At 37.0% G+C, this 14,668-nt stretch overlaps 1 protein-coding gene across 1 annotated transcript in view; it reads left to right on the plus strand.

The window, feature by feature from the left end:
- USH2A (usherin) overlaps positions 1-14,668 on the plus strand; it is a 392,064-nt gene that overhangs the window by 79,774 nt on the left and 297,622 nt on the right. Inside the window, exons 14-18 of the mRNA XM_054195462.1 lie at positions 1,435-1,598; positions 5,628-5,786; positions 10,069-10,563; positions 12,307-12,579; positions 14,092-14,249. Coding sequence (XP_054051437.1) covers positions 1,435-1,598; positions 5,628-5,786; positions 10,069-10,563; positions 12,307-12,579; positions 14,092-14,249 — 1,249 coding nt within the window. The remainder of the gene's footprint in view (positions 1-1,434; positions 1,599-5,627; positions 5,787-10,068; positions 10,564-12,306; positions 12,580-14,091; positions 14,250-14,668) is intronic.

The raw sequence follows: 14,668 nt of genomic DNA on the forward strand, positions 1-14,668 counted from the left end.
TGGGAAAATGGCAAAGTAACTTTGCCTTGGATCTGGTGAAACTGGCCAAGGAAAAAATCAGCCAAATATAAATCAACAACTCTTGTCTGGTCTTAGGGTTAGCAGAGCAAATGGGACATGGCGTGACGGTCCCTCTCTTGGAATTCTCCAAGGTCTTTTTGCTGCTTCAATCATCTTGGGAAATGGCATCTAGAATAATTTAAAATTCCCTCAAGGCTGATGTTGCTTATGAGTGAAGTGCAGATGTCCTAGTATGTTTTAGCTGCACTATACAGTTCTGTATTTCTCTCAGTCTATGTTTTTTCAAAATACTTTTGGTCAGCAGCGATTGAAATATAGTGAAATTAGAATCTAAAGTGTGAAGTTTTATTTGCCATTGTTGACTTTCTGTTATGACTAATAATGGCAGCCTATATTGCAATGGGTAGCATAACAGTATTTACAGTAAGGAAAAAATTGATTTGCTTAACTTCTGAGATGTTCTGAGTCTTTGAATATTTGCATAATCTGACATTGGTATCCCTGCTATAAATGAATGTCAGTGGGGAAATAGTGAAAAACAAGCCGATCGCAAGAGATTTAACATGCAAAAGCCGAAGCATAAATAAATCCTGAAAGTACTCTACTGATGCCAGATATTTACAGAATTGAAATGTGGCGTTTGTGTGATACCAATGCTTTAAATTTTTTTGTTCTTTTTAATTAAAATAATTTAATTTACACATTTAATTAAATATTCTGTTTAGTTATTTTCAGTTTTGCCCATCAGGCTGCAAAGAAAATGTGCTTTTTGTTACAATACTCATATTTCTCCTATTTTGTTTCCTTTAACTGTTTTAATCTGAGGGTTTTTTTCTCCCAATTTTTGTCTACATTCATTATACTTTATTCGCAGCGTTTTTTTTTTTTTTTTTTTTTCAACTTCAAGTTGCCTTTGAGGACAAGAACTTACTAATTGATTTCTTTTTCAACAAAAGCCCGGTTTCCTCTAAGTTAAAAGGTTGCATATTTTGTGCAGGAACATATGAAACCGGTTACGCATGTATCACTGAAGTTTACAGCTCTGCAAGGAAAGTTGTGTGAGTTAAGTGTAGTAGGACTGAGTGCATAATGCAGTTATTACCAAACGTTATTAGCCAGTTTGTGTATGGATCAATACATATAAGAGCTCTTTAATTCTAAGCAGTTTTTATCTAAATTAGAATATTATTCTAGCACTGAGATGTTAATGTTTATTTTTACAACGGGCACGTTTTTTGTAAGTTACTTCTTTTTTTTTATCAGGCTAATAGATTTTCTGCTTTGTCTCAGGCTACTGAATGGTTTACGATTCTTTAATTATGTTACCCAAGAATCTTTTAAACAAAACCCTACTGTGCTTAACTGGAGTGTTAATGTGTTTTGATCCCTTCCTTGATTTGTTTTTGTTTGTAGATGTCAGCACTGTAATTGTCATCCTGCAGGAGCCATTAGTGGGACTTGTCATCTTGTTACTGGACAGTGTGTTTGTAAACAGTTTGTAACTGGCTTGAAATGTGACAACTGTGTTCCCGATGCTAGTAATTTGGATGTCCACAACCTATTTGGCTGCAGTAAAAGTAAGTGGATGTTAGGTCTTAAAAGCATGTCTTTCAAATTAATGTTTTTTTATTGATTTAGTGAGTATTAAATTAGGTCAGCAGTACTAAAACTGGGTTTGACTTTTTTCTCCCCCCATATTTCTAGTCCCTGAAGTTTGGGTGATTTTTTGCTGTGAGTATCTTAGGAGTGTTCTCTAGAAAGACGTACAGAGTGCTTCACATCATACACACAGCTTATGCTTGCAGTCTCACCCAGGGGAGAAGTAATGACCCTTGCACTTCCCACCATGTTCTTTGTAGCGACCAATGCAGAGTTCATCTTTTAGCCACACGAATGCAATAGGATTTGTGCAATTTACAGCTTAGCCCCCTTTCCTGTCATTAACAGGAGGCAGCAGACCTGTCTTCAAAAGCTCTGAAGACCAAAAAGTCTGCTGAAGACCTGCTCCTGGTCAAAATCCCCTCCTCAGTGCAATGTAGTTTTGCCTTTCTCCTCCTGGTGCTTTTTTTTTTTTCCCAGTCAGTTTGGGAAAACATGTGTTGTGTAGTAGAGCATCATAAATTGGTGTGTGTGTGTGGTGGGGCTAATACTATGTTGACGGTCAGACCATGAATTGTAATGAAACACATTGCAATGGAACATCTGCACTTGCGACGAGTCTGGATATGAAGAGATGGCACAATTTCAGCCTTTGTGTCATAAGTACTCAAAATTAAATGTTCAGATTTGCTCACCAGTACACAGTCACTAAGCTGGCAGGGATTTTATTGAAATAGAGGAAAAATATTATGTAAAATAAATAATATGTATTAAGAAAATTAAATTTTTAGGTTGCCTTCAGTTCAATGTTCAGAAACGGGCTTTGAAGGCACCATACCATGCCACGCCAAACTGTGTGGGTAGGACCTCAGCTAATTCTGAAATAGTTGCGTTGCGCTTTTGTGACACACCTTACTGCTGTACACAGTTAACAGCCCAGCCTTGGAAGTCAAGTAACTGGTGAATGACATACTCTGCAGATGCCGGTTGGTGAGCAGGCCTAATTAATAATGGCCACAGTGGTCCTACTGTGAGAGTTAGCTCAGGTAGCCATGTGTAATGCAACAACAGGGCTTGACATTCCCAAGTGATCTCTGGAGTATGTTTCTGTATCCTCCTGCAACGAAATGTTTCTTTTGTGTATTCTGAATAGGTGTTTATATGACGTTCATTGTTGTTATATGTGCACACTGTAGATTTGCAATCAGAGATGTACCTGCACAAAGAGTTTGTTTACAAGGACAGACAGCTCTCGCTTTGATTCCAGTTTGTATTTCATTGTAAATCGGTTTAAATTTCAAATAATATCCATTGCAGAATGCACAGTGCTATAAATGGGGCAGACTGATTTGTTTTCAAAGGTGATTATTTTTCCCCCTCAAAGTTTGGAAGTGTTTATATACCGTTTTGTTTTTCCCTGTGCTCTTCTGTAGAAGGCATAGTATCTATTCATTGTGCAGATAGTTGATTGGCTTGTTGTTTCTTTAAAAAACGTAGGATGTTTCAACTGAATGTATAATAATAATAATACATGGCACTTTTATGATGCTGTTCAGCTTCAAAGTGCTTTACAAACATAAACTAACCTACTTATTTATGTTGGATTATACATTGGATAAAGGTCAATGGCAATTCAACTATAAAATTGATTAATAATAATATGACATAGATAAATAATATCTTAGATTTTAGTTAGAAAAAAATATATCAGGCAGTAGTCTAAATGACAAGCGGAGTCCTCTTCTGGACATAAATGATATAGCAATTGCAGTCTTGGTTATTCATACCAAATATTTTAACTTGTTGCACAGAAATGGAGCTTTGCCTGGCTTGATATTTGTCGTTATTTTCATTGCAACACAGTATTTTGTTGACACATACCATTACTGGTTATAATTCCCCTTTGCCAAGGGAAGCAAACATAAGTTGCTGTCACTGTCCGAGTAACATTATTTAAGGAAAAGACCTGCTTTCAATTTTCCTGCCCAAGAATATCTTAGATGCTCCATAAAAAATCTGAAATACAGTTGCTTACGCATGTAAAATGTAAACCAGCACACATGTGGGAGCAATATGCAATAGTGTGAGACTGAGAATGGAGAATGAAGGGTAATGCTGGTAAATTTGTATGATTGCTTAGGTCTTGTAAGCACATATTACATGGAGATAAACTCAAAAATGGCAAAAGGATTTAAGAGCACCTATTTCCTTTGATTCTCAAACTTTACTCCTGTAAACACTTCAGCATACGTTCACTTCCAAACTGAGCCGAACTCAAAAGCTCTAGATTGCAGCAAAGCAACCTGTACTTTCTAATGGGAGATGATGTTTGTGTTCTCTTCAATCCAATGAACTCTAGAAATATTTTCTGCTATTTCTCGTCTGGGAGACTGCAGTAGGAGTAGGGCTTTTCATTATCTTAGTCTAAATAAAGAGCTTCAACTCACATTTCAGATTTGTATTAAAAACTCAGATGTAACGCTGATGTTGGCGTAAGTCTCTACACCTATCACTTGTGTGGCCTGAGGTTCTCATGTCTTTTTTTGTCTGCAGGGTCACTCTTTGCTTCTCATCTCCTGCTAGGTTGACTGAACAGATTTTGATAATTAACTCCTGATTAATTCTATCTATTAAGCAAATATCCACACACTGAAGAGATGATTCTGTTTATAAACAGAAGGAGAAAAAATGAAAAGCCACATGTTTTTAATGTTGCTATTTTCCTACAATGCTTAATGTAACTGAGAAAAGCTTATTGGTTGGTTCTGGATCCAGCTGCTGGTGGCTTGCGCTGTGTGTTGATTTTTGTACTGCCCTGGGCTGTTCTCATTCCTGGAGCAAAACGTTTTCCTCTAGATCCACGCTCCCCTGTTTTTCCTTCCCTTGGTAAAGAGGGTAGGGAAATGGCACGATCTGCCTTTGAATCAAGCTACAGCAACTACTAGCCACCAAACCAGAGCAGTCTTGTTCTGGGCTAATAATGCCTGCTGTACTGAGGGTCAGAGAGTAGCGCTTTCCTTAGTGTAACAGGCTGGCTGGAGATCTTATAGAGGGATACGGACTCACGCTCTGATTTCAACAATAACACAAATACGTTTAGGTGGACGTGTGTATATATATATGTCTATATCTATGCATATAAAGTTTAATTTCTGAGTAATAGCCGTTATCTTAGAAAGGACCACGGTCATACAGTTGGATTACAAAAGACACATAGGAGGGACTTTGCCTGCTATTTCTGAAAATGTGAGACTTTTGGCTTATGAAATTCAGGCTTGTTTTTCTCTTTCTTGATACTAGTGCAATTAAGTAGCACGTTCCCCAAGTTAATGGAGGTGATAGCAGAGTAGTATTTTGGTAAATAAGAATCTCAAGCTGATTTCTTAAAATGTTAGACACTTCACTCTCACTGGTTTAAATTTCATTTGAAATAAATGGAAGTGAATTGCCTAAATAACCTTCAAGATTTGCCCCTTTATGTTTTTTGTCATTTAATTAAGTAGGTTTATTGTAACACTTCAGTAAAATTTGTAGTTAGTTGGGCTTTCCATTTCTATTCTAATAGAAGTTATGCCTGGCCTATACTAAAATGGAATGAATCCTCTGGAAAAAATAAGTTGTAATTAATCTATAGACTTCAATAATGTGACCAGATAAACATGTTCCTATTCTATAGAGGTCTTGAAATAAATTTAAAAAAAAAAAAAGTGTGTGGAAAACTGTGGTATACTTGCTTCAGTTTTGGGGGAAACGGGAATTAAGTTTGTCATTTGTTTAAATGTATACGTTTGTTTCATGTACTTGGACAAAAATCTGTTGTTCAGATTCTGTTGAAGAACATGTGGATGGATTAGTTTAGCCTATTGGTGTCTTGCCTGAGTGATTGTATGTTTACTTGATGGTTTTTCTTTAAAGAAAACTCAGCGATATCTTTGCATTTTTATTTAAATTTGTGTGATTATTGATTACCTTCATTTTTAAATCCTTTGTTTTTGTGTATGTTTTAGCTCCATTGCAGCAACCTCCTCCTACAGGAGAAGTTCTCAATTCTTCTGTTATCAGTCTTCTGTGGAGTCCCCCTGACTCTCCGAATTCTAACAGGCTTACTTACCAGCTCTATAGGGATGAAGCTGAAATTTATACAACTGAAGATTACTACCCTTATAGTAAGTATTTCTAGGAAGATGACATCGAAGATTTTGTGTTTGTGTGTGTGTGTACATATCTATATAGATGTGCAAATTTTCTTAATTATTTCTGATTTCTTTCATTATAATTTGCTGTGATTTTGAATATATTGTTCTATTTTCCTTTAGTGAGTTAATATTCTGTCTTATTAATTTTGTTTGAAAGAAATTAATACATCATTCTAAAATCTGGCAAACTGAATCACCCAGAATGGCTGATAATTTTTTACTTTGACTTTGACTCACCAAAAGCATTCCCTGCAAATGTACACAGGCTCCAAAATCTAAGAGAGGCAAAGTTCCAGAGAAAGAATTAGGGTGAATGGAAGAGACCATAATGTGCTTAAACTCGCTTTTTTCATGCTCCTGGTTTTAAACTGTTAACAGATTAGGAAAGCTTTTTGTGGTCTCTAACTTTTAGCACCTTCTGTTAAGCTATCAGCGTGGATTCTGATTTGCCTTTAGCGGCACTACTTCTCTCATGTTGAGGCTTGCAAAGGGATCCTCAGAACGCGTTCCTCAAGGATTCAACACTCTGTCCTAGCTGGAAAGGCCATTTTGTGCTACTATTGATCTTCTTATCAAAGAAAAGGAGGTAGCTTTGGATGCTGTTTTTATGTATATATGGCACATAGTGATTTGGGGTTTTTTTGAGAAGACAGGTGTGGTTTAATGCCAGTAAGGTTTGATTTCTGTTCTAGGAGCTTCTTTAGTTTGTTGCATTTTCATACCAGTGCAACGTTAATATTACGCAGAAGTTGAGTCTTTCTAATTATTGGCATGTACCCTGGAGAGAAAAAAAAAAGACTATTATTCAGTGGAAGCACAGATCTTTTGGCATGAACCTAGGATTTTTATGTTCTGGTGCATGCTGCTGTGTTACAGTTGATACTCTGTGGCTTATGCTGTGAATTTGGACACTGCAGTACATACCATGAGGAAAGGTATGTGACCCCATGTAAGCATGGGATTAAGTGACTGAGAGGAGAGAAAAAAACACTACAAAAAAGTTTAGAGAGCAAATAGAAAATATTCCAATTCCTTAATTTGGTTTAAAAGCTTAACTTTAATAAAAATATGAATTAATTTCAAAAGAAAGGCTACTATACTTTGTTGTCATAAATTTGTGCTCTGTAACGTACTTAAAACTGAGTGCATTGTTGAGGGTGTTATATTATGGCTGTACCTACACGCTTTGTAAAGAGTGAAAAATTCTGAATGTGCTTAGCTGTATAACAAGACATTAGCATGTTGCTATTTAACAAAACGTTATTTTGTAGAAACATAGCTTTGGTTTCAAAAGACGTTTTTGACATTTCCTGTCAATCCCCCTAATTAATGACGTGAAGTCATCTGCTGGTGTTTGAATATCAAGAACACGTTGTTAATGCTGTCAGAACTTTTGATAATGTTACTTTTTTCTCAGTATAGTGTGGAATTTGTAATGCTTATGAAATGCCCCGAGAGTGCAACTGGATGAACATTATCTTATGACTAAATGAGACTGTTACAGAAACACTGAACTTCTGAAAGAAAATTAAGAATAATCTCCTAAATCGGCCTGGTGATCTGGCTGATAGTATTACAGAATGTCCAATTAAAACAATGTTTTCCTAACTGCTCTGGGAAGCCAGAGGCTCAGGAGATATCAGTCCTTGTCTTGAGGATAAAATTAAATACTTGCTCTAAAATGTGAAAATAAACCCCCAAAAGTTACTTACAATTCTAACTCCAAATCACATTGGTTCTAATTATTTACAAATGTAGCTAAATACGTGGTGGAGTTGTTCACTTGTGGAGTGTAGAACCTTCTACCTTTTGGCTTTTTCAAATTTTATCTAGCCTATATTCCTATTGAAATAGTTACCACCTGGTGGTCAGGTGTTCATCAACACTGAATGAACTTTCTTGTAATTTTGAGATGGTGATGGTTACTTTTCTGACACACAGTATCAGCATTCTTGGTGATCTGCCTATTCTGATCCCTGTACTTGAAAAGGGGAAAGTAATGTGCTTGCTGTTGACATTAGACCCGGGGCATTGGAGTCTAGGTTGGCCCTGGAGGTCCTAGAGTCCGGTTTCATTCCAGAGGCTGGGTTTCAGGAGTTAGTTGTTTGTAGAGCTAGGGTAGTGTTGCTGCAGTCATTTCTAGAGCAAGTATGAATTCTGGAGTTGGCGTTTTGGTAGGGCTAGATCATGGTCTAGCCCACTTCTTAGGTCCAGATAATGTTCTAGACCAGTTGTTGGTTTTAGATTGGGTTCCAGTTGGCTTGCTGGTTCCGGAGTGGGATCATGGTTTAGCACACTTGTTGTTTCAGACCATCGTTTAAGTCTATCTCACTTGTTGGTTCAGGACTGCTGATTGGTTCAGGACCAATTCTTGGTTCCGGATCAGGTTCTAGCCTTCCTGTTGGTTACACACAATGGTCTAGCTCACTTTTTTCCTAGATCATCTTCTAGACTATGTTCTAGTTCACTTGTTAGTTCTAGATTGGGTCCGAGGTCAGCATGTAGTTATAGAGCAGGGTTGGGTTCTGAGGGGGGGAGGTCCTAGATTCTAGTTCAGGTGGTACTCCTGTTCTGTCATCTGACAAGGATTTGTGGTACTTGATGATGATGACAACAGTAGTCTTGCTGGGTTTTTTTCTTTCTTATTTTCTTTTTTTTTCCTTGCATGCTTTTTTTCTTCTTTGTGGCTCTTTTGAGTTGAAGGCCCATAGAAGGGGGATCCTATCATCCCATAAAGTGCAGCTCTCCCAATTTTCTAGCATGCTGACTTGCACTGCCTCTGTGGCCCATTCTTTTCTCTGGACATAAAATAGGAAACTGGACACATGGCAAGCTCCTTGTTGCTGGTGTCCTTCCCAGCAACTGGTTGTCACATTCCTACTCTGAGGATTCTTGCCAGCCTGTCCAAGTCTAACACTTGTCGAATTGGCCCATTCTTGTGCCCAGAAGAACTTCCGTCAGGGCAGGTGTGTCCATGCAGCTCAGAAAGGGCTCAACAATTCTAGAGTACGCTGAAGTACTTGCACCCACAGTTGCGAACAGCAAGCTAACCCAAAAGCTGAAGAAGAAACAGCTGAATCTCACCAGCAAGACTGCAATCTGCTGCATCACTTTCCTGCTCACTATCAATGCACAAAGATGTCGCAATAACCATTGCTGCCGCTGGCAGAGCTGCTCTGCAACCTTGTCTGAAGTACTAGGGTTTGAAAGGCATGAAGATGAGATTACCCTGTCTCCTTATTGATGGACTCCAGCAATAAGTTTGCGATCACTATAGGTAGTTGAAGCATTGTAAGTAATTACTGGGATAACACTGCTGCTTTTGTACTACAGTGTCAAGGGTTGAATACCTAGGAATAGTAGTGATTTTGTGGTCCTCTTTAAGTTGTACTCAGCGCTGGCTTGCCACTGTAGGTGCACAGAGAGGACTTAGAAATAGCTCTCCATTTGCTTTGAAAAAAATTAACAGTATCTGTGCTCTGGGGTGTAACATATTACTCAGTGTTCACTATTTTTTAAGGCAAAACAATGTATGGTGGTACTGTTGTACGTAAATTCGTATTGCGCTGTGATGACTAAGATGTGTAACTGCTTCTGGGATATAGCCAGGAGCTATTCATGGTCATGGCTGCTAAAAAGCTATCTAGAGTAGTGGAAAGTAGGGGGTGAGGAAGGTAAACATAAGCTTTGGATATACCTTTTTAATAATTATTTGCACTTCTGTTTCACTTTTTATCCAAGATCAAATGCTTTGCAAATGAACTATTAAGCACTATTGTAGAAACGAGGAAGTGAAAGCACAGAAAGGTGAAATATTTGGTCTTATGCTATGAAATGAATCAAAACCAAAGGTGTGAAAATTTACAGAATGGTTTTGGTTTTTTTTCTAAATCAGATCCACCAATATCAACGCTGATTTACTTTTGAAATAACTAGTTCCAAGCAAAGGAGGTATAAGAAGGTAATTGCATTAATCTTGCTTATGATTAAAGCAGGAACTAGGAGAAATTCTGTGGGAAAATTTCTCAAGTGATGCCAAAGTGCAGTGGAAGATGATAAAGGGAAAAGGGTTTCCCTGATAAAAAAAAATGTTGAGAAGTTACAGTGTTCATAATGATTTCAAGAAGAGCATGAAAACGGGCATAAATATGTTATGTCTTGGATTAGGGCTGGAAAGATTTTAAGTATGCAATTTAAGATTATTTTTAATGTGTTAGACTGATACAGTTTTCTTCTCACCTGTTTGTTTTAGGTGTTCAGACCTTCACTGATACCATGTTATCTTCATATACCTTCTATTCCTATTACGTCCAAGCCAGCAACGTTCATGGTTTTACAAGAAGTGCATCAGTGACATACAGAACAAAATCTGGGACACCTACAGGAAGCTTGCTTTTAAATCCCATCTTTCCTGTTAGTCACCACTCTGTTTTACTTTACTGGACAAGCCTCTCCAATGACTCTGGGCCCATAGAGAAATACATTTTGACATGTACTAGCTTGGTTGATCTTCAGCCTTGTGGTCAGTATGAAGGCTTAAAAACTTCGGCAATTATTTGGAATCTCATTCCGTTTACAAAGTATGTTTTTTCTGTGCAAGCTTGTACTAGTGGAGGCTGCTTAAAGAGCCAGCCAGTAACAGTAATTACTGCACAAGCTCCTCCAGAAGGGCTACACCCACCAATGATAGAAATCATCAGCTCTACAGAACTGGCTGTGGAATGGTCACCACCTGAGAAACCAAATGGTAGGACATTGTATTTACTTTTGTAAGTCAAAGATTTTGCAAAAAAAAAAGCAGCGTATTCTCAAATCTGGTTAGAATATCCTTGTCCATGTGATGTGAGACTGAAAAAGAAATAAGGCACTGTCTGAATTTGCTTATCTGCCACTAAATGTATTCTTTTGGAGTCCAGAACTCCAACTGGATATATTGGGTTCAGGATTTAGCCCTTAGTGACATCTGCTGCAGCAAAAATCACATGTATAATTAAACATTTACAGTAAAATTAATTTTTTCTTAATTTGCCAGATCACCTAGTTCAGACAGATGTGGTGATATTGCCTTACAAAGAATAAGTAAACAGATAACAGTTATGGAAAAAAAAATAATCTAAGAATTAACAGAGAAGTCTGTTTTTAAAACCATCCGTCATGTGTAGTAACTAATTCTATTACCAGTATAACTTTGTTAGGGATTAGGCGATTGCCAAGAGTTGCTGGTCTAACTTGTGTAATAATATTTTACATTTTTGAAACTGAGAACACAGCTGTTGTAGAATACTTTTGTGATGCCACAGCTTTTACCGGTAAATGCTTTATCTTTTAATATATGTGCAATTGGGCTTTGTGAACTTGCACTTACATGCACAAATATTTGTGCATGCAAAACCAAGCATTTTGATCTGTTCACAAAATGGGCATCTGTGTCTGGGGAGCTCAGCTTTCTCTTCGAACATTTCATTTGCCAGCTATTACCAGATTAGACAGGAAGAATGCCCGCACAAGAATGCCTGTGTGTATTTAGAGGGGCTGTTCTTACAGTGCAGGTCATGATATTTGCTGTTTCCCTCAACCTATAGCATATTCTCTCCATAGTTCACCCCATAGCCATTACGTGCATGTTATTGCCAGCGTAGGCAGATTTAAGCAATACTCTTATATTTCTTTTGATGTCTGGTCAGACTTACTGGTCTTTCCAAAGACAAAGAGAGGAGCTGTTTCTCCCAAGCAACGTCTCCAGTTCTGTGCATGAGTACAGCCCCAGATATATACGTTATATGGTAATTAACTATCTCCTGGCTTTGCTAAGTCTCTCATCTTTTCCACTTGGGAAATCTCCAGTCAGCTTTCTTACAATCTGTTCTTACAGTTGAACTACGTCCATGATCCAGCCTAGATCACGTATCACTTCACACCACAATACTGAAGTTTGTCTTTTTTTCCAAAGTGATGGAATATGCAGGAATACTTCCCACATATGTAATAGGTTTACATTGACGGAAAACTCGTACAGACATATATCTCCTATCCAGTAGTATGTTCTGAAAGGTTAGAATTGAACTGGCACTCAAAAATTCCCTACCCATTGCGTAATAAAAAAAAATAATAAAAAATTAAAAATATATATATTTCAAAACATTTAAATAACCTTTTGAAAATCAGAGGTCTTAAGTAATTTCCACTAACATTTGATTAGAACTTTAGGATATTGTCTTCCAGTGAGGGTAGTAGAACTCGTACTGTAATCCAGCCGTTTGTTTTCAAATCCCAAAATTGTTTGGAGGGGAAAAGAAACAGTGTAATGTGTGAAGTGCCAAAGTAAGCATTTGGATGAAAATAGCAGAAATGAGGAAAACTTCTTATGCTATATTTTTTTATGATGGTGATTGATTAAATTTTTGTTCTAAATATATTCGCATTGGTATTTTAGCAGAACTCTAGAAATTGTTTAAATGCACTAATTTTCCTGGTTTGCTTTTTTCTCTAGGCATAATTATAAGATATGAACTTTACATGAGAAAAAAACTAAAACCAGCTGGGAACATTCTTTCTCCAGAAATTCGTATTTTCCAAAGCAGTGGATGGCTCAGTCCTCAACCAGTTATGGCGTCTCCTAATGAGAATGCCCTGGCCCCACCACAGACCAGTACCACAGTCACTGATTTGGAGCCATTTACAGAGTATGAATTCTATGTGGTAGCAGTAAACATGGCAGGTAGCATATCTTCAGACTGGATATCGGGACAAACAGGAGAGGCTGGTAAGTATTGGTTTGAATTTGTTTGATACAAATGAAAGGAAACACTAAATTAGAATGTGTTCTTACGTTTTTATTCAATAGAACACGTCTAGTGATGATTCAAATAAGGACAAATTTGCATTTTTTAACTAATTAAAGAGAGGTCAGATTATCTCAGGATTTAGCATGTTAAGCAAAAACATTTTCTTCACCATAAAATCATATTGTTGAAGACAATAATCCCTGTTAATTAAACCAAAATTTCAAAACTACTAGATCGCAACATCTACCAGGCAGTGTTTGAATTCTCCACTATTTTCCCAGTTGTTATTTATATGTTCTTTAAAGGGAGAAAACATGAAAAAATACTGGTTTTGTCACAAATGTATTAACAGTTGGTGTGAATCAGGAATGTTGTCCAAGAAAGCACATATATTCAGAAAGGAGGTTCTAATGGCTTTTCTTGAACTGAGGCTTTCATTGTTTAGAAAGCAATTTTTTTTGAAAACTTGAGAGGGTTACCTTTTCAGGAGTATAGTGCTTGGAACTTTTAATATGCTTTATGGAGGCCAAGTGTCAAAATATGGACCATTTTTTCCCAGAAGTTTAACAGTTCATAACAGCTCTTATTACGACCCTTCTGCTCAGATTTTCAAAAGGGCTTGCCATTTGACATATTATTTGAAATAACAGCTATTTATTTTAATGTTTTATTTAGATATCTAAGTTTTTTTAGGCTGATAAAGCCTATGTTTTGCAGTAAAACATTTCTGTTACATCACTGATGCTTTTGTTTGCTGATAGCTTGAAAAATCACGTCCTCAGTCATTTGCTCCTGCAAAACAGCAGGCTAAACTAATTCCCCTTTCAAAATGAGTCTTTGTGCTTATCTGTTCTTAAATACTATATGTTATAAAAGTGTTAAATTGTATTTGGGAAGAGGTCCATTAGTGTGTTGTTTGTACACAGCAGAAGTGCTATGAGTTGGTATCCTATTATTACAGAGTAATCAGGTGGGGATTTAACTGCAGTGCAAACAATCCTTTTACAGATTTACTACGGAAGACAGGGGAACTGTTTTGTAAGAAGTGAGAGACATGTTAATTTCAAACTGCCCTAGCAAACAAAATTGCTTTTAAGATGCTGAAGTATTGAACACTTTTTGCTTTTATCAGTTTTTTCCCAGGTTGCATGAAGTTTTTCTTCAAGACTTTTTCATTTGTGTGTACTTTCCTACCTGCTACAGGGGTTAGGACTTTAGTGCTGATTAGTATTTCTTTGAAGGCACAGGCAGAGTTTTATTCTGCATTCATGGCTGCAGTAGAAAACAGGAGAATGATGGGTGAGGTACTTTTTATGTGCTATCAAAATAATCTGAAAATTCCTCTTAGATTTGAAAATAAGGTTAAAAAAAAAAAAAAAGAAAAAAGAAAAGACTGTCTGAAATGGTGTTTTACACATGCAGTGAGAAAGCTTGGATTATACCCTTTGCTCACTTATTTTATGAATGTTACTGTATTAAATTGATTTTAGACCCAGTGTTCATGCCATCTCCATCAGTATTCCCTCTTTCACCGTATTCCCTCAATGTGTCATGGGAAAAACCTGAAGATAATTTGGCAAGAGGAGAAGTGATGGGATACAGCATCAGTCTGACGACAGAGCAAAGGTTCTTGCCGCCATTTTCCCAGGTATTATTGTTAGTTACATTAAGTGTTTCCTAACTGGTAATAGTAAAATTAATAAAGTCTGATGTCTTCCTTGATGTTGCGATGAATCATTTCCCAGATTTGCTGTATATCCTCTGATCTAACTTTTTCACATATCAATTTGTCTTGAGTGCTCTGTAACGTTGTATGCTACTTTCATGTTTTAAGTTGTATTTCTGAGCTGACTTGTTTTCAGTAGTGGGTGAGATTCAAAATTAGGAGGGATGAAATTGAGCAAAACACATTTAAATTGCCTTGATCTTTGTATGTTCCGATTCTCTATTATTGCTGTATTTGCTGATATGCATAAAGCCATGTTGTTTTGTAGGAATCTGTATTTTCATTAAGAAGGTACCTGTCTGGCTTCCCGGACAAATCTTCGGAGTAGAAAAACCCAAAAT

This window comes from Rissa tridactyla, chromosome 3 (assembly GCF_028500815.1).
Source record: "Rissa tridactyla isolate bRisTri1 chromosome 3, bRisTri1.patW.cur.20221130, whole genome shotgun sequence".
NCBI lineage: Eukaryota > Metazoa > Chordata > Aves > Charadriiformes > Laridae > Rissa > Rissa tridactyla.